General features: G+C 29.1%; 1 protein-coding gene across 1 annotated transcript; it reads left to right on the top strand.

Moving 5' to 3' along the window:
- The first annotated feature begins 704 nt into the window (after positions 1 to 704).
- On the top strand, positions 705 to 2,255 carry LOC116024072. Its single transcript, XM_031264975.1, has one exon. The coding sequence runs from the start codon at positions 705 to 707 to the stop codon at positions 2,253 to 2,255; it is 1,551 nt and encodes a 516-aa protein (XP_031120835.1).
- The last annotated feature ends 19,156 nt before the right edge of the window (positions 2,256 to 21,411 follow it).

Below are 21,411 nucleotides of genomic sequence, written 5' to 3' on the forward strand. Positions count from 1 at the left end.
CTACGGCCCAAACACCCATCTAAGCCCAGACAACAAAACCCTTGTGTCTTCTCTCCCACGACACCACTCCACCCACGACATCACAATCCTACCACCTCCATTGCACAAACTCCACATCTCTCAGAATGGTGAGAACCCGCTCAAACATCTCAGGAAAAACACAAGAAACACCAACCAAAGATATGAAAAGATCAAAGAAAGCTAAACCTCAAGCACCTCGGAGGGGAACTTCGCAAACCGAAAGGGTCGACAGTTCCTCTGTTCCAGAATACACCGGCGACCCAGCCACCATCGTCATGGACCCCGTCCCTATCTCCCAAGTGCCATTCCAAGAAATCCAAGAAAGCAGAGCATCACCGGACGAAGACCCGCCATCTCCAGGTAATTCGATTCCACCCTCAGTCGAAATTGAAGAAGTAACTAACCCTATGCCAATGGCGGATAATCTGGGGGAGAATGTGATTGCTAATCCGATTGATAAACCCTATCAATCTCCGTTGGCCCTCAATCGGGCGTGACAACTGTTAGATGAAGAATCGAAAGAAGAACGGGTGAATACCCAAAAGGGGATTTTCACACCCAAACCTAGGGTTCCAAATTCGTCCCCCTCGGACACTCTTGAGAAGGATCTATATGTTTTTCCGGAAGAAGAGAGAGGAACAGAGCCTCAGAATGAGGACACCGAGATAAATATCTACCCTAGTATGTTAAATACAGAACACCTCACGATTCACAGCGTTGAAACCCCTGTTCCAACACGTACAGAACACCTCCCGACTCAAAATGTTGAAACCCCTGTTCCAACACCATCAACAGACAAATCACAAAGAAAGAGGAAGAGAGTAGATCCATTTGAAGGGGCAGATCCGCGAGCTAAAAGACCTGAAGATTTCCCAATTTCAGCCAGACCCCCTAGAGGACGACCTAACATACCACCTCCAAGAAAACCAAAAACAAACAAGAAAAAGCAAAAGGAAACAGAAGAGGAGACCAGCTGGAATAGTGAGAAAGAAGCAAGTGAAACTGAAGAGATATCAGAAAATGTGGGGACAAGAACACGTGCAAGAAAGTCACTAAGGAAACACACTGCCAAAGAAAAGGGAAAAGGGGTGGCTGAAGAGGAAAGTGGTACACAAGCCAACACATCAAATCTGCCACAACCCTATAGTAAAAAAATTTTAACCAAACAGAATGCCACAAAATGGGAAAAAGTCACAACCAGAAAGATCATCAGTCAGAAACTCCTTGTGCTTGATAAAATGAAGGACAGTGAACAGATCTCAGAAATTCTCATTCACAGTCAAATGCTTGAAACAGTAACAAACATTGAACCATATGAAGAAAGTGTCATTCATGAATTTTACAACAATCTGGGAGCAGGAACACCAACCCCAAGTGATCCAATGTACGGAAAGATCTACCTAAGAGGTAAATTCTATGACTTTACACCCTCTCTGATTAATGACTACATGGGCACCTCAACCACAGAAAACTCTGCAAGCATCAATAGTGAACAAGTTGCCCAAGAACTGACAGCTGGTAATGTAAGCTTTGAGAAGAACAAAATCAAAGCAGCCTCTCTGACAAGCAAGTATGCCATACTCCAAAAGATTGCTCTAGTCAACTGGATGTCCTCACTCCATGAAAACACTATTAAGTGGAGTCTAGCAGAACTACTATACAAGATTGGTAAAAGAATCAAGATCAACTTTGGAGAGATTGTGCACAGCCAGATCATGAACTTAGTAGGAAATGGAACCCCCAAAGCTTCTCTAATATTCCCCAACCTGATTTACACACTGCTGGTCCAACAAGCACTCAAGCAACAGAAACCCACAATTCCAGTCAAAACACTCTCAATAACCATCAAACTAAGGAAGGGAACACACCAAAATGACTTGACAACTACCACTCCAAAGGAAGATCCAACAGATAAAACCATCCTCCTAAAATACTTCCAGAAAAGACTAAAAGAAATAGTGAAAGAAGAGAAAAGGATCACAAAGAGACATCTAGAACTCAAAGAGGAAAAAACAGAGGTACTACAGTGGCTGCAAGCACTAAAGAAAGACACAGAAGAAGAAATCAGTCAAGAAGAAAGACAAGAAGAAGAAGAAGAAGAAGAGACTCAAGGAGAAAACTCAGAAGAAGAATGTGATCAAGAAGAGAGTCAAGAAGAAAGTCAAGAAGAAGAAGAAGAAGAAGAGACTCAAGATGTTGAAAACTCTGTTTCAACACCTTCAGAAAATTTTTGAGCAAAAAAGGGGGAGAAGTTTTTGGTATTCTGGTATTCTGGGTATTCTGGCCTTACTGGCAAGTTTTTGGTATTCTGCCCTTACTGGCTTTTGGAGAAGTATTCTGGCTTTACTGTCTTTTTTTGCTGAACATGGTTTTTGTGATAATTATGTTGGTAGGTTAGACTATGCTGATATTAGTTACAGCATCTTTTGTTGCTGATGTACTGTCCCAAAAAGGAACAGTATGCTGCTGCTAGTTAATGCATTGTCCTTGATGTAGTGAAAATCAAGAAGGAGGAACAGTATGCTGCTGCTAGTTTTTTGCATTGTCTTTGGGTAGTATGACAACACTAATGTGTAGACTGCTAATGATGAAACTTCATTTTGACTATCAAATGATCCAGATCTTTTACAAATATTGACAAACAATTCCATGTTGCTATAATCAGCTCCTTTATACTCCCAAGACCACTATGAACTCAAGTCACAAACAGAAGATTCATAATTCAACAAGTCCTAAAAGAGAGGATCGACTAAGGGGGAGAAATCAAGGTTTTTGCCAAAAATTTGACAAAGGGGGAGAATGTTGAATTAAAAAGTTTGTCTTAATTGTTGGCAAAAAAGAATCCCAATTCAAGTCGAAAAGAAGATCACAAAGACTGAAGATCAAATCCCAAACAAACCAGGAATAATACTAGTACTGTTTTTGTTGGTCCCGATAGGGTGGGAAAAGTCTAGAGGGGGGGTGAATAGACTTTTCAACAAATTAAAAAATTATAACACTTTGGTAATTTCAACTCTAGGTAGCAAGCATAAAGCAAATAAACAACTTAGAGTTCGCAGCGGAATATCAGTACGTAAAGTGCTATAAAAGACTTGATCAGATATGAAGAAATATATCGCATGCAAAAGCAAACCCAGATGATAAATGAAGAATGAATAGTAAATGGGTTTGTATGAATTAGGAGGAATCCCTTACAAAGAAATGTGAATAGTGAGTGAATAGTAAGGAATAGTGTGTGAATAGTGCATGAATAGTAAATAAGCTCTAGGAAATTGAAATGCTCAATACATGCACTTTGAATATGAAGACTTACAATAAAATATGCAATGCATGCACACGTATGACTTTGCAAGACCCAGATAGATATATCAGTTAGTGGGTTAGTACGGGATATGCATGCAGGAATAAATATGATGCAAGTAAAGTAAAGAGACAGAGAGATTTATAGTGGTTCGGAGATGGTGTAATTCTCCTACTCCACTTCTTCCTTCACTCCAAGGAAGATTTCCACTATCTTCAATCGCCCAGATACAAATAGTGGATCAGTGCCCTTCTAGCATCTGCTACTCCGAATGCTCTTTGCCTACAGCAACACTCAAACCCGAACGTCTTGCACCCAGCTACGTTCACGAGCATCTTGCACCCAGCTACGCTCCACAACCAAGCGTTTTGCACCCAGCTACACTTAGTCTTCACGAGTGTTCTGCACAAAGCCGCACTCCTCCGAGTATCCCGCACAATGCTATACTCCCGAGCTTTTCTCCCGAGCGTCTCCCTACGCTCCCGAGCGTCTCGCACAAAGCCACGCTCCTTCCGAGTGCCTCGCACTCAACTCGGATTTCACAAGCCGCACCTGCTACTCTCCTTTCCTCTACTCACAGTAGATATGGTTTTACAAAGAAATATTTTTCTTTTTCTCTCTCAGACTTGAATTTTTCTATTCAGCTCAATACTTGCACTCTTCAATTTTTATTCTCTCTTTTTCGAAATAATAGCTCACTTTTAGCACACACTCAATTTTTCTTCTTTCAAATGATATCTCAGATACGTAAGCAGATGAGTGATTTAGAGAGGTGAGAGAGGTGCCTGTCTTCAAGTCTTGCATGGGTATTTATAGCTTGAAGAAGCTATCTACCCGTTGTAGATCTTTAAATCTTGATCGTCCATTTTGAATCTTGAAATAATTTGCCAACTTGTTCTGAAGCTCTCCATGGCCTTTGTCAGATGAATTTGAAATTTGGCCTATGTCATTACTCCTCTTGTAAGAAGCCCATTCGTCCAATTGCACTCTTCAGATCTTGGATTGAATTTCCTTATCAAGATGGTCTCCAATTTTGACTTTTCAAGTGTGAATCCTTGACTTTGCAATTTCTTCTTTTGATTGTCAAGTTGATCTCTCCAAAATATTTTCTCCGGTGACTCTTGCTTGAGCATAAATTATATCACCGAAAATTCACCGACACCTCCAAGTTGGTCTTCATCAGATTAATTCGAAATATGCCTCCAAAAATTAATTTTGGATTTCTGAATTATTATCCCAAAGTTAAATTTAATTTTGGCTCCAATCTCAGTCCAAAAATTTACTTTTGCATAGAATTTTTGTTACCAAAAATTAAATTTTCACTTAAGAATTTTATCTCCAAGATTCATTTGCATTTTCGCTCCCAGGGACGTGATCTTCACATTAGCTATTCCACTCTGACCATTGCTCCATATTAACTCACCATTGCTCCATATTAACTCATTGGTTAATATTCTTCTCAAATAATCTTTATTCTCAGAATGGCCTTAGTAGCATTTTCTCCTTCTTGCATAAATAAATTCTGGCCTTAGTAGCATTTTCTCCTTCTTGCATAAATAAATTCGAACCAGCTTCACTGTTCAATTTGTCATCCTGTCCTTCTTGCATAAATAAATTCGAACCAGCTTCACTGTTCAATTTGTCATCCTGAAAGTTGTCCTCCTTCTTCCCTTGTTGAGCCATCCTGAAAGTTGTCCTCCTTCCCTTGTTGAGCCATCCTCATATCCTCCTAATAAAATGTTGATCCTGGGTTTTGAACCAGAAACATTTGGCTTGTGCTATGCGCTCTTTGTCCAATCTTCCATTTCATCTTTTAATGACTTTCATAGCATATAATTAATAAATAACAATATGCTGATTAAGTCTAATTCTCCTCAATTTCGTATGACTTTGACTTTAGACTTGGACCTTTGGAGATTGTACACTAGACTCAAAATAAAATAAGGGGACTAATAAAAATTACAATTTGTATCATCAAAACTATTACATTTTATTCCTAACAGTTTTTATTCTGATTAGTTGGCTATTTAAAGAACTTCTCAACTAAACCCAAGACACGAATTCCCTAGCTAACATTGTGAGGTATAAGAGGTTTTCGAGAGGATTCTAAATTCCCCTAGAAAGTAGTACATGTGTTTAGGTTACAATAGATTAGATAGGAGAATATCAATCTATTGTGTGATCTCTGGTCCCAAAACTATGTACTTTGAATATTAAGCTTTTAGTGGATTTAGGCAAATTCTCAAGACTGAGAAGTGCCTCGCAGAATAGGGTTTTTCCCAAACTGCGTTATCAAGTCTCTTGTGTTACAACTATTGTTTTAACATCTCTGTGTGTTGCGCGTTACATTTTTCAGGCCAAAAGTATTTTGAGTAGACAAAAGATGCATAATCAGTAACAAAAGCACACCAAATGGTTGAAAATCTGAGTGGACATTTTGTTTGAAATTTTGACAGAAGAAGTTTGAAATTTTGTTTCCCTCCAACGTACAAATTTCAAAGACATTGAAGTGAGAGTGCAAAGAGCTTCAACGAATTATCAAGCTCAAGACATAGGCAACAAAACAAGAAGATTTAATGCTGAGTCATTTGTTGGAGAAACCTGAACAACCTTTCTGTTCAAACCAACATCTCTACTATGTTTAGTAGAAAGAGGCAGAGTAACAAATTATGTGAAAACCTAAACAGTTAATCGGCTTTGTGTTCAAGGTGTAAGTAGTTATTTATTGTACTAGTGGTGATAGTGCAATCCTCCTTGGAGTTTAAGGAGAAGAGTTGACGTAGGCTAGGTTTGGCTGAACCACTTCAAAAATCTCTCTCTCTCTCAATCTCTCTTATTTCCAGCATTTACATACTGCTTTTAATCAAACCAAACATAAAGTTTTAACAAGAACAAATACGTGCAAATGACTTTAAAAGGGGTAACAATTCATGTCTGTTGCGTTACTTTGAAAAGTTTTTGAAAAAGTATACAAGTCTATTCACCCCCCTAGACTTGTACCCCTACCATACAAGGACCAACATGATTTGCGAGGATTCTAGTTCCTTCCTTACCTGGAACATTACTAGATTCCTCATATTCAAAATGAGTCAGATTTTGTACAGGAGGGGTAGTATTACCTTTACCATAGACATATGAACATGTAGGAGGAGTTGACATCACTAGAGATGAAGGGATGTTGAGACGGATAACATCAAGTAGCTCAATTTTAAGGTTAGTTATTTGAGCTCAAAGTCTTTCAACTTCATCCCAAGTCTCTTATTTGTTGCTATCAATCTTACTTTTCAGGTCCAAAAACCAGTCCTAAAGCCGATTCACATGTTCCTCTAAGCTCAAGGGATTCACCAGGGAAGCTCTAGGCCCTTAGAGCTTTGATGCCAATTTGTAACAACTAACAACCTGAGAAAACAAATGAATAAGCTATGGAAAAGGGGAGGTGAGGAAATAACAAAAGAAGGGTATAGAGTTTCCAGAGTAAGAAAAGGGAGAACAAAAAAGAAAAAATAAAGGTGAAGAAAAGGGATGAATTTTCATTTCTTTTTTAGTGAAGAGGACACCACATCCACAACGATTATTTGATTTTTATAAATCTGGTTCCTCCCGCGTCAGCCTGAAGAAGTCGAATTATCTTGTCTAGAAAGTCCTCAAAGATTCTAGTCCCCCAATTCTCCATCTGCCCAAGATTAGCCAAGAAGTCCGCGCACTTGTTCCCTTCTCTCAGAACATGTGAGAAGACCACACAATGAAAACCCCTTCTAAGAAACTTATAATCCATGACGAGTGAGGGAAGATTGTCCCCCTGTGGAAAACTTTCATTCATCACCTCAACAATAGCTCCCGAATCCAACTCAACGAGAACCTTTTGAAAACCCCTCTCTCTACCGAGCCATAGATCCTCCTTTAAGCCCCACGTACAGTTCGGTAGAGTCACTATCGTTCCCTCCCACATTGACCGTGAAACCCATGATCCACCTCTCTAATTGATCCCGAAAAAGACCACTAGCACTAGCAAGCCCAATGGAAGTCTTTCTAGCCCCGTCAGTATTGAGTTTGATCCATCCCTCCAAAGGTGGCGACCAATCGACCCACAAAGACTTAACGCCTTTAATACCAAAAAACATTAATAGTTTATGATGATTCCAAAAAAAAATTCCACAATCCTTAAATACCCAATTGTAGAAAAAGACAAAATTTCATAACAAACTCCTCAGTACAAACTAACAGCTCACACAAGCAGACAAACAAAATGAAATTTCAAAATTTATTTAACAGCTAAGTTTTCTTCATTCCTAGGCATAGTTTCATCCTTCCCAGCATCAGTTGCCAACTTCTTGCTATTTGTATTTAAGTCATTCTTCTTACCAGCAATTGCAAGATCAGCCTAAATCGTAACACACAGCAGACCATTAATGAGGCATTTATATATGCATTAGTTTATAGGCTCTAGAATGAGTAATCGGTAGTTGTTGCAATCATTTTTTGCTTGATTATGGTATTTCAAGGGCAGGGTCGTTCCAATAAAAAATGGGATCCTGTGCAATATCTTAAATTGGGCCCCTTTTTCGATTAATTTATATATATATATAAATAATAGTTGTTTAAAAAGTTGTGTCAAAATTCAAAATATAAATATTCTATAAAAAAATACATCTAAAATTTCATTAAAAAAGTGTAATGTGTCGTGCACATTTAGACGCAAAATCATCTACCAAACTTTTGATATCAACTTCTTCCAAAATCTCATTTGCAATAGAGGCTAAAACTAATCTATTGAGTCTCTCTTTGCAACATACTTGATCGTAAGTAAGATTTCAACAAATTCAACTTTGAAAAACTCCTTTATGCAGAGGCAACAGTAATTGGGATAGTCAATAATATTCGATATATAATAGTAGCATTTAACAATTTTTCCTTCACAATAGTCAATAATAAAAATAGCAGTTAACAATTTTTCAAACCCAGATGAATATTTTCTAGAAAACATAATTATAAAACCCTAAACAAAAAATAAAAATTTATTTAAAAACTCTATGAACAAATAATTAATCAAGAAACAAATTCTTGAATATATTATTCTGAATCAGAATTATTAAGTCATGTAAATAAAATAATAAACAAGAATTGTGAAATATTTAGTAATTTTAATTACCTGTTAAGAGAATTGAAGAACTTAAAAATTTGTGACTTTGTACGATCAAGAAGAGTTCTTTGATCCTATCGAACTACGTCTGTCGTCTCATCTGTCTATCATCTGTCTGTAGTTTATTTGTGAGATTTGTGTAAATATATAAGAATTAAGCAACAATTTCGGTAATAACTAATTAATGCTTAATGTTAATGACTCAAGCTAATAACCTAATATTTATATATTGTACACATAAATAATGGCGTAGAAGGAAACTGGAAAAGGGTTGCCTAATACAAATTATATAAACTTTGCCTAATACAAATTATCTAAAAACATAATAAGTCCCAATCAAGGTTATATCCTTGATTTATGTCCCTCTTTTTGTATGCTAATAAATATATACATTTTGCTTTAAATGTTGTACACTTCAATGTTATTAGACAAAAATGTCCTTACTACATTATTGTTATACAAAACTACCCTTACACCGTTATAACACCGTTAATTTTAACCCCATCATTATTACCATACACCTATATCTATCATATCTTTTTCCTATTCTTTAATTATCATTTTATTAAAATCATTATATAATTAATTTAATGGTTGATTATATTTTAATTAAAATTCTATTAATGGTAAATCATATATGTGTGTATAAAATACATATATTATCTGTGTATATATAATTCGAATTATAAATTTTGATTATTTGTATTTATTAATGTTTTAATATTGGGCATTAATTTTCGCGCATCGCGCGTACAAAATACTAGTATACTTTATATATAAATACATAGAGTTGCGTGCACAGAAGGGAAAAAAAAGTTGCCTAATATTTGTGGGATAAGAAAAATAAGTTGCCTAATATAAATGGGATTTTGCTGCTTAGCTTGGCGAGGCGTCTTCGCACATAAATACTATACATATATATAATTGTTTTTTTTTGGAAAAAGTGTCAAATAGGCCATTGAACTTGTCGCTTTTGTGCAATTGGGCCATTGAACTTAAAAAGTGTGCAATTCAACCATCAAACAAACAAAATTTGTGCAATTAGACCATTTTTACAAAAATTTTCTAGTAAAATCCAATTATATTACTAACATATACGTACTAAGAGTGACATTTTCTTCTACCATACTAGTTGGAAGTCAATATTGAAATGTTTTTAACTCAAATTGAATTAAAAAATTTTGTAAAAATGGTCCAATTGCACAAATTTTGCTTGTTTGATGGTTGAATTACACACTTTTTAAGTTCAATGACCCAATTGCACAAAAGCTACAAATTTAGTGGCCTATTTGACACTTTTTCCTTTTTTTTTTTAAAGTAGGGGGCCCCGAATATTGTGCAAAGGCCTTGGGCAGACTTGCCCAGTGCCGGCCCTGTTCAAGGGCTTACGCGTTCCTACCAATTTTTAGTTTTTTTTTTTAATTTTAATAATAATTAAAATAAAATTTTGATATATAATTTGACACATCACTACCTCACCCATAATATCTATATAAGCATCAACATTTTAAAATCAATTATATTAAATGTTATCTCATTAATTTGATTTGTTTTACCAAAAACATGTAAAAAAATGCTAATTGCTCAATTTTTTGTGTTATTTCAATTGTACATTTTTTTTTAATCTATACTATATATAAAAACATTTTCCTCCTCCCAAATTTTCCCCCCAAAACTTAGGGGTATTTTGGTAAAACCATTTATTTTATTTATTTATTATTTTATTATTTTATTAATTATCCATCCTATAATATTATTATGGTAATATATGATAATGATAATATGGTANTGCAACATACTTGATCGTAAGTAAGATTTCAACAAATTCAACTTTGAAAAACTCCTTTATGCAGAGGCAACAGTAATTGGGATAGTCAATAATATTCGATATATAATAGTAGCATTTAACAATTTTTCCTTCACAATAGTCAATAATAAAAATAGCAGTTAACAATTTTTCAAACCCAGATGAATATTTTCTAGAAAACATAATTATAAAACCCTAAACAAAAAATAAAAATTTATTTAAAAACTCTATGAACAAATAATTAATCAAGAAACAAATTCTTGAATATATTATTCTGAATCAGAATTATTAAGTCATGTAAATAAAATAATAAACAAGAATTGTGAAATATTTAGTAATTTTAATTACCTGTTAAGAGAATTGAAGAACTTAAAAATTTGTGACTTTGTACGATCAAGAAGAGTTCTTTGATCCTATCGAACTACGTCTGTCGTCTCATCTGTCTATCATCTGTCTGTAGTTTATTTGTGAGATTTGTGTAAATATATAAGAATTAAGCAACAATTTCGGTAATAACTAATTAATGCTTAATGTTAATGACTCAAGCTAATAACCTAATATTTATATATTGTACACATAAATAATGGCGTAGAAGGAAACTGGAAAAGGGTTGCCTAATACAAATTATATAAACTTTGCCTAATACAAATTATCTAAAAACATAATAAGTCCCAATCAAGGTTATATCCTTGATTTATGTCCCTCTTTTTGTATGCTAATAAATATATACATTTTGCTTTAAATGTTGTACACTTCAATGTTATTAGACAAAAATGTCCTTACTACATTATTGTTATACAAAACTACCCTTACACCGTTATAACACCGTTAATTTTAACCCCATCATTATTACCATACACCTATATCTATCATATCTTTTTCCTATTCTTTAATTATCATTTTATTAAAATCATTATATAATTAATTTAATGGTTGATTATATTTTAATTAAAATTCTATTAATGGTAAATCATATATGTGTGTATAAAATACATATATTATCTGTGTATATATAATTCGAATTATAAATTTTGATTATTTGTATTTATTAATGTTTTAATATTGGGCATTAATTTTCGCGCATCGCGCGTACAAAATACTAGTATACTTTATATATAAATACATAGAGTTGCGTGCACAGAAGGGAAAAAAAAGTTGCCTAATATTTGTGGGATAAGAAAAATAAGTTGCCTAATATAAATGGGATTTTGCTGCTTAGCTTGGCGAGGCGTCGGAAAAAGTGTCAAATAGGCCATTGAACTTGTCGCTTTTGTGCAATTGGGCCATTGAACTTAAAAAGTGTGCAATTCAACCATCAAACAAACAAAATTTGTGCAATTAGACCATTTTTACAAAAATTTTCTAGTAAAATCCAATTATATTACTAACATATACGTACTAAGAGTGACATTTTCTTCTACCATACTAGTTGGAAGTCAATATTGAAATGTTTTTAACTCAAATTGAATTAAAAAATTTTGTAAAAATGGTCCAATTGCACAAATTTTGCTTGTTTGATGGTTGAATTACACACTTTTTAAGTTCAATGACCCAATTGCACAAAAGCTACAAATTTAGTGGCCTATTTGACACTTTTTCCTTTTTTTTTTTAAAGTAGGGGGCCCCGAATATTGTGCAAAGGCCTTGGGCAGACTTGCCCAGTGCCGGCCCTGTTCAAGGGCTTACGCGTTCCTACCAATTTTTAGTTTTTTTTTTTAATTTTAATAATAATTAAAATAAAATTTTGATATATAATTTGACACATCACTACCTCACCCATAATATCTATATAAGCATCAACATTTTAAAATCAATTATATTAAATGTTATCTCATTAATTTGATTTGTTTTACCAAAAACATGTAAAAAAATGCTAATTGCTCAATTTTTTGTGTTATTTCAATTGTACATTTTTTTTTAATCTATACTATATATAAAAACATTTTCCTCCTCCCAAATTTTCCCCCCAAAACTTAGGGGTATTTTGGTAAAACCATTTATTTTATTTATTTATTATTTTATTATTTTATTAATTATCCATCCTATAATATTATTATGGTAATATATGATAATGATAATATGGTAATATTGTTAATATTAATGGGTGATGGGTGATTGGTGATATATAATTGATAATTGATAATATGGTATATGGTATTATTCTTAATATTAATATATTAATATATAATATATTAATATATACTAATATTAATTAATTAATTGGTGATTATTTTAAAAAAAATAATTAATTGGTGATTGGTGATTAGTGATATGGTAATATTGTTATATATTAATATTAATATTAATTAATTAATATATATATATATATATATATATATATNCCAATCAAGGTTATATCCTTGATTTATGTCCCTCTTTTTGTATGCTAATAAATATATACATTTTGCTTTAAATGTTGTACACTTCAATGTTATTAGACAAAAATGTCCTTACTACATTATTGTTATACAAAACTACCCTTACACCGTTATAACACCGTTAATTTTAACCCCATCATTATTACCATACACCTATATCTATCATATCTTTTTCCTATTCTTTAATTATCATTTTATTAAAATCATTATATAATTAATTTAATGGTTGATTATATTTTAATTAAAATTCTATTAATGGTAAATCATATATGTGTGTATAAAATACATATATTATCTGTGTATATATAATTCGAATTATAAATTTTGATTATTTGTATTTATTAATGTTTTAATATTGGGCATTAATTTTCGCGCATCGCGCGTACAAAATACTAGTATACTTTATATATAAATACATAGAGTTGCGTGCACAGAAGGGAAAAAAAAGTTGCCTAATATTTGTGGGATAAGAAAAATAAGTTGCCTAATATAAATGGGATTTTGCTGCTTAGCTTGGCGAGGCGTCTTCGCACATAAATACTATACATATATATAATTGTTTTTTTTTGGAAAAAGTGTCAAATAGGCCATTGAACTTGTCGCTTTTGTGCAATTGGGCCATTGAACTTAAAAAGTGTGCAATTCAACCATCAAACAAACAAAATTTGTGCAATTAGACCATTTTTACAAAAATTTTCTAGTAAAATCCAATTATATTACTAACATATACGTACTAAGAGTGACATTTTCTTCTACCATACTAGTTGGAAGTCAATATTGAAATGTTTTTAACTCAAATTGAATTAAAAAATTTTGTAAAAATGGTCCAATTGCACAAATTTTGCTTGTTTGATGGTTGAATTACACACTTTTTAAGTTCAATGACCCAATTGCACAAAAGCTACAAATTTAGTGGCCTATTTGACACTTTTTCCTTTTTTTTTTTAAAGTAGGGGGCCCCGAATATTGTGCAAAGGCCTTGGGCAGACTTGCCCAGTGCCGGCCCTGTTCAAGGGCTTACGCGTTCCTACCAATTTTTAGTTTTTTTTTTTAATTTTAATAATAATTAAAATAAAATTTTGATATATAATTTGACACATCACTACCTCACCCATAATATCTATATAAGCATCAACATTTTAAAATCAATTATATTAAATGTTATCTCATTAATTTGATTTGTTTTACCAAAAACATGTAAAAAAATGCTAATTGCTCAATTTTTTGTGTTATTTCAATTGTACATTTTTTTTTAATCTATACTATATATAAAAACATTTTCCTCCTCCCAAATTTTCCCCCCAAAACTTAGGGGTATTTTGGTAAAACCATTTATTTTATTTATTTATTATTTTATTATTTTATTAATTATCCATCCTATAATATTATTATGGTAATATATGATAATGATAATATGGTAATATTGTTAATATTAATGGGTGATGGGTGATTGGTGATATATAATTGATAATTGATAATATGGTATATGGTATTATTCTTAATATTAATATATTAATATATAATATATTAATATATACTAATATTAATTAATTAATTGGTGATTATTTTAAAAAAAATAATTAATTGGTGATTGGTGATTAGTGATATGGTAATATTGTTATATATTAATATTAATATTAATTAATTAATATATATATATATATATATATATATATTAATATATAACAATATTACCATATCACTAATCACCAATCACCAATTAATTAATTAATTAATATATATATATATATATATATATATATTAATATATAACAATATTACCATATCACTAATCACCAATCACCAATTAATTAATTAATTAATATATATATATATATATATATATATATTAATATATAACAATATTACCATATCACTAATCACCAATCACCAATTAATTAATTAATTAATATATATATATATATATATATATATATATTAATATTAATTAATTAATTGGTGATTGGTGATTAGTGATATGGTAATATTGTTATATATTACTATTTATATTTATATAGATTGATATTGATATTAATTAATTAATTGGTGATTAGTGATATGATAATCTATATCTATATCTATATATCTATATATATTTATATAATTGACATGTAATTAACTATATTAGAATGAAAAAATTATATAATATTGTAGTAAAATTTTTACATGTCAATCATCTATATTTACATAAAATTAAAATTAATTATACTTTCCTTTTGAAAAATCTTCCATATTATGTTCCACTATATAATGATGAGAAATGACTCTTCTCTCACAACGTACCAATATCTGTGTTCTCACTATTAGTTAGAGATCTATAATCTGTAATTCTACGAAGTCGAAAATCGAACTTTAACACGCGTAGAATTGTTATGGTATGCGGTATGATTTAATTTTTAGTTGATTCATTCTGCATGTTGGAGATCCTTATGGTGTAGTCTGCATTCCATAGAGTATTTTGTAGTACTGTGATTTAGTNTATTAGTTAGAGATCTATAATCTGTAATTCTACGAAGTCGAAAATCGAACTTTAACACGCGTAGAATTGTTATGGTATGCGGTATGATTTAATTTTTAGTTGATTCATTCTGCATGTTGGAGATCCTTATGGTGTAGTCTGCATTCCATAGAGTATTTTGTAGTACTGTGATTTAGTTTGATTTTAATAGCTCAATATGCTTTAATTTTTGCTGATAAGGTTTCAAGTAGCTAGGCCAATTTTGCCATGGGCGTATCACGTATGTAAAATTACAATTTTCAGAGTGATTGTAGTGAACAATCAAATGTTTTCTATAATTATATATTTTAATCACATTACTTTGATTGGTAATTTCTAATGGAAAAACATTGTATTGTAACTTTGTATTACAAGATTTTGAATGATAATACCTTATTTAACTATCCATCTTTTTAGTTGTACTGTGCAAAATAACTAGCAATCNTTTAGTTTGATTTTAATAGCTCAATATGCTTTAATTTTTGCTAATAAGGTTTCAAGTAGCTAGGCCAATTTTGTCATGGGCGTATCACGTATGTAAAATTATAATTTTCAAAGTGATTGTAGTGAACAATCAAATGTTTTCTATAATTATATATTTTAATCACATTACTTTGATTGGTAATTTCTAATGGAAAAACATTGTATTGTAACTTTGTATTACAAGATTTTGAATGATAATACCTTATTTAACTATCCATCTTTTTAGTTGTACTGTGCAAAATAACTAGCAATCTACGGATGCTCATCTATATATTGTAGAATTTGCAATCTTGATCTTCCCCATTTATGGATGCTTATATAATTTGGTAAAAATGGTGGTTACTATACTTGAATAAATCCTCAATTATTCATTCCAATTGTTTGTTTTACCATTCCAATTCTTCATTTTATAAAAAATGGTGCATTGGAAGCTAAACATGGGTCATTGTATCATTGATTGTTGATTCCAATTATTAGTAATCTTTATCATTAATTGCACAATACTAATTCACACTTATTAGTTAAAAATGGTGATTACTATACTTGAATAAATGAAATAATAATATTAAATTTTGTAGCCTCGATTTAAAATCTATTATGTTAATATAATAATAATAATAATAATAATAATAACCGTAGTAATAATAATCTAAAATTCTTAATATAATTTTCCTAATAATAATAATAATATAATAATAATAATAATCCATAACTCTTAATATAAGTTTGTAGCTAAATTTTCCTATTAAATATGTTTATAAAGGTAATTATAAATATAGAATTGAGAAATTCCTATGATATTTTATTTAATTGATATTATTCCTAATATATTTTATCTAAAAGGCTTCCTTCCTTTTTTTATAACATTGTTCCATATGTTAATCCGTTTAATATGTTAATCTATATAGGTAATTACCATATACTATTTACCATCTAAATAATCCGTGGTACTTACACTATATTTAACATCTAAATTTATTATGGTCATTAAACATAGATATTTCATTCTTACGATAATTTTATATATTTTTACTTCAGATAATGTCAATTACCCGTGCATTTCATTTGATTACTTTTGAATAAAATCTTAAAAATTATGACAACTAATGAATTAATATTGTTGTTCGTAATTAATATAAATTTTATCAAATCAGTTAACGAAATTGATAATACACATATTACATCCATAATTAGAGGAGATTAACAAAATTATGATAATTATTTCAATTCACGTATTATTATGCTAATTCACATATTATTACGTCCATACAATTATGTAAATTATTTCAATTCACAGATTATTACACATATAAAATTATGCTAATGGTTACTTTGGAATAAAATCTTAATAATTATGGTCATTGAGAAATTAGTTCAAACATTATACTTTTATTAAACGGTTTTTTATACTTGCCGTAATTTTATCTAATCAATTAAAGAAATTAATGGTACACATATTACGGACATAATTAAAGAAAATTAAACATACACATATATATACGGATACAATTAAAGAAAATTAAACATACACATATTACGTCCATAATTAAACGAAATTAAAATATACACTATTTTTTAATTATAATATATACTCCTTAATTACCATACTTATTCATAATACATGGACGTCATAATTAGCATAATATTAATCTATACTATATATAAAAACATAAGAATAGTAAAGGCATATTTTAAATTTTAAACAATAGTAAAGGTAAATTAAAAATAGAATGAAAATATTTCAATAATAATATTCTACATCATTAATTAAAAATAGAACAGAAATTAGGTAAAAATACCAGTGAATCTATTATTCTAATTGACTAATTAACTGAAAATAAAAAAAAAATCGACTAAAAATGAATCTGATGTTACTAATTGATTGAATATATAAAAGGAAATGAATATTAATAATTGACTGTAAATAAAAAAAATATCCATAATTAACTAAAATGAAAAAGGAAATGGTCATATCATTGCAATTTAATTAAAAAAGGAAAACATTCTACATCATAAATAATAAAGGCATATTATAAACAATATTAAAGATAAATTAAAAAAGGAACGGAAATTAAAAATGAAACGGAAATATTTCAATAATAATATTCTACATCATCAATTAAAAATGGAACGAAAATTAGGTAAATATTACTACGTAATTCTTTTCATTTTTCCTAGATAAGGTTGCCTGATATTAATTTACACATAATAATCGGCACTAATAATTAAAAAAAAATTAAAAAAATAGAAGAACTGCCGGAGGCATCTGTTTTTTTTTAAATTTTATTATTATTATTATTATTTAATTGTCATAATTAAAATTATTTAAAAAGTTTATTTTAAAATTAGTAACCACCATGTCATCACAATTGTAGGTAAACAGGTCAATTTGGATTTTTTTTTTTTGAAAACATGTCAATTTGTACTTAATTGCATGAGTTTATATAGTTCAGGAATCCAATTGCATTCTTTTTGAGTTCAATGGCCTAATTGCAGTTTTGTGTGTAGTTCAGTGGTTTATTTGACCATTATTCCGAGAAAAATGATATTACTAATTGATTTAAAATATAAAAAGATCGTANATTATGTTAATATAATAATAATAATAATAATATAATACTCCGTAGTAATAATAATCTAAAATTCTTAATATAATTTTCCTAATAATAATAATAATATAATAATAATAATAATCCATAACTCTTAATATAAGTTTGTAGCTAAATTTTCCTATTAAATATGTTTATAAAGGTAATTATAAATATAGAATTGAGAAATTCCTATGATATTTTATTTAATTGATATTATTCCTAATATATTTTATCTAAAAGGCTTCCTTCCTTTTTTTATAACATTGTTCCATATGTTAATCCGTTTAATATGTTAATCTATATAGGTAATTACCATATACTATTTACCATCTAAATAATCCGTGGTACTTACACTATATTTAACATCTAAATTTATTATGGTCATTAAACATAGATATTTCATTCTTACGATAATTTTATATATTTTTACTTCAGATAATGTCAATTACCCGTGCATTTCATTTGATTACTTTTGAATAAAATCTTAAAAATTATGACAACTAATGAATTAATATTGTTGTTCGTAATTAATATAAATTTTATCAAATCAGTTAACGAAATTGATAATACACATATTACATCCATAATTAGAGGAGATTAACAAAATTATGATAATTATTTCAATTCACGTATTATTATGCTAATTCACATATTATTACGTCCATACAATTATGTAAATTATTTCAATTCACAGATTATTACACATATAAAATTATGCTAATGGTTACTTTGGAATAAAATCTTAATAATTATGGTCATTGAGAAATTAGTTCAAACATTATACTTTTATTAAACGGTTTTTTATACTTGCCGTAATTTTATCTAATCAATTAAAGAAATTAATGGTACACATATTACGGACATAATTAAAGAAAATTAAACATACACATATATATACGGATACAATTAAAGAAAATTAAACATACACATATTACGTCCATAATTAAACGAAATTAAAATATACACTATTTTTTAATTATAATATATACTCCTTAATTACCATACTTATTCATAATACATGGACGTCATAATTAGCATAATATTAATCTATACTATATATAAAAACATAAGAATAGTAAAGGCATATTTTAAATTTTAAACAATAGTAAAGGTAAATTAAAAATAGAATGAAAATATTTCAATAATAATATTCTACATCATTAATTAAAAATAGAACAGAAATTAGGTAAAAATACCAGTGAATCTATTATTCTAATTGACTAATTAACTGAAAATAAAAAAAAAATCGACTAAAAATGAATCTGATGTTACTAATTGATTGAATATATAAAAGGAAATGAATATTAATAATTGACTGTAAATAAAAAAAATATCCATAATTAACTAAAATGAAAAAGGAAATGGTCATATCATTGCAATTTAATTAAAAAAGGAAAACATTCTACATCATAAATAATAAAGGCATATTATAAACAATATTAAAGATAAATTAAAAAAGGAACGGAAATTAAAAATGAAACGGAAATATTTCAATAATAATATTCTACATCATCAATTAAAAATGGAACGAAAATTAGGTAAATATTACTACGTAATTCTTTTCATTTTTCCTAGATAAGGTTGCCTGATATTAATTTACACATAATAATCGGCACTAATAATTAAAAAAAAATTAAAAAAATAGAAGAACTGCCGGAGGCATCTGTTTTTTTTTAAATTTTATTATTATTATTATTATTTAATTGTCATAATTAAAATTATTTAAAAAGTTTATTTTAAAATTAGTAACCACCATGTCATCACAATTGTAGGTAAACAGGTCAATTTGGATTTTTTTTTTTTGAAAACATGTCAATTTGTACTTAATTGCATGAGTTTATATAGTTCAGGAATCCAATTGCATTCTTTTTGAGTTCAATGGCCTAATTGCAGTTTTGTGTGTAGTTCAGTGGTTTATTTGACCATTATTCCGAGAAAAATGATATTACTAATTGATTTAAAATATAAAAAGATCGTAATCTATATTCTATACTATATATAAAAGTAAAATCCTCCTATTTCATTCCCCGCCTAAACTTTTGTAGTCAATTAATGAAATATTTTATTGGTCAAATAATTAATAAAGCTTATTTGTTAAGAAAATGTAAAATAGAAATTAACTAATATCTATAAATTGATAATATGTATACTCACGTATCAACACTATTAATAAAAGTAAAATCATTTATCGGGAAAAGAAAATGATATTACTAATTGACTGAAAATTATTTAAAAACTTTAATAGTTAATTATACTTTCCTTTTGAAAACTCCAAGTTATTTAAACTTTAAAAAAATTAATTGAACATGGGTTGTTAGATTTTTATAATAATCAAAATTAATTCATTCAAATATGGAGGAGGAAGATAAAACTAAATGCAATATGGGGAAAATGAATATACTTAAAGTATAAAAGTATAATTACACATATATTAGTGTAATTGACTAATAATAATTGCCTAATAATTATTATGATAATTAAGTTAAGCATTGGTCGTTGAATTTATTTTTATGATAATTACAATTAATTTATTTCTCATTTTCTCATATTTATTTTAGTAATAATATAATTATATAAGTCATATTATAATTATATAAGTCATATTACTTATAGATCTTTTTAAGATAATTTTAGACAAACAAGTCATATATTATTCAATTAATTGAGTAATATTTTTGTACTAATCTTATAATCAAATAAATGTACACGTTCAATATTAGAATTTTTTATAATTTCATCTTTATTTTTATTATTTCAATATATAATAAAAAAAATTTATCCACGCCCGGGTAATTGGACAATTATTTGTTCTAACTCAAAGGAAAACATCAGAAAACATAATCGATCCAATCAATTTCATCAATTGCGCTATATAATATTCGATGTTATAATATATATAATTGTATATTGATCCAAATATTGTTTAAATATTATAACAAATCCATTCCGTGCAACGCGCGGGCGAAAATACTAGTGTAAATATATAAGAATTAAGCAACAATTTCGGTAATAACTAATTAATGCTTAATGTTAATGACTCAAGCTAATAACCTAATATTTATATATTGTACACATAAATAATGGCGTAGAAGGAAACTGGAAAAGGGTTGCCTAATACAAATTATATAAACTTTGCCTAATACAAATTATATACTTTATATATAAATACATAGAGTTGCGTGCACAGAAGGGA

Source organism: Ipomoea triloba, chromosome 7, assembly GCF_003576645.1.
Source record: "Ipomoea triloba cultivar NCNSP0323 chromosome 7, ASM357664v1".
In the NCBI taxonomy this organism is placed as follows: Eukaryota; Viridiplantae; Streptophyta; class Magnoliopsida; order Solanales; family Convolvulaceae; genus Ipomoea; species Ipomoea triloba.

Coding starts and splice junctions, on each gene's coding strand:
- LOC116024072 (XM_031264975.1), top strand. CDS start 705: ATGTTAAATACAGAACACCTCACGATTCACAGCGTTGAAACCCCTGTT.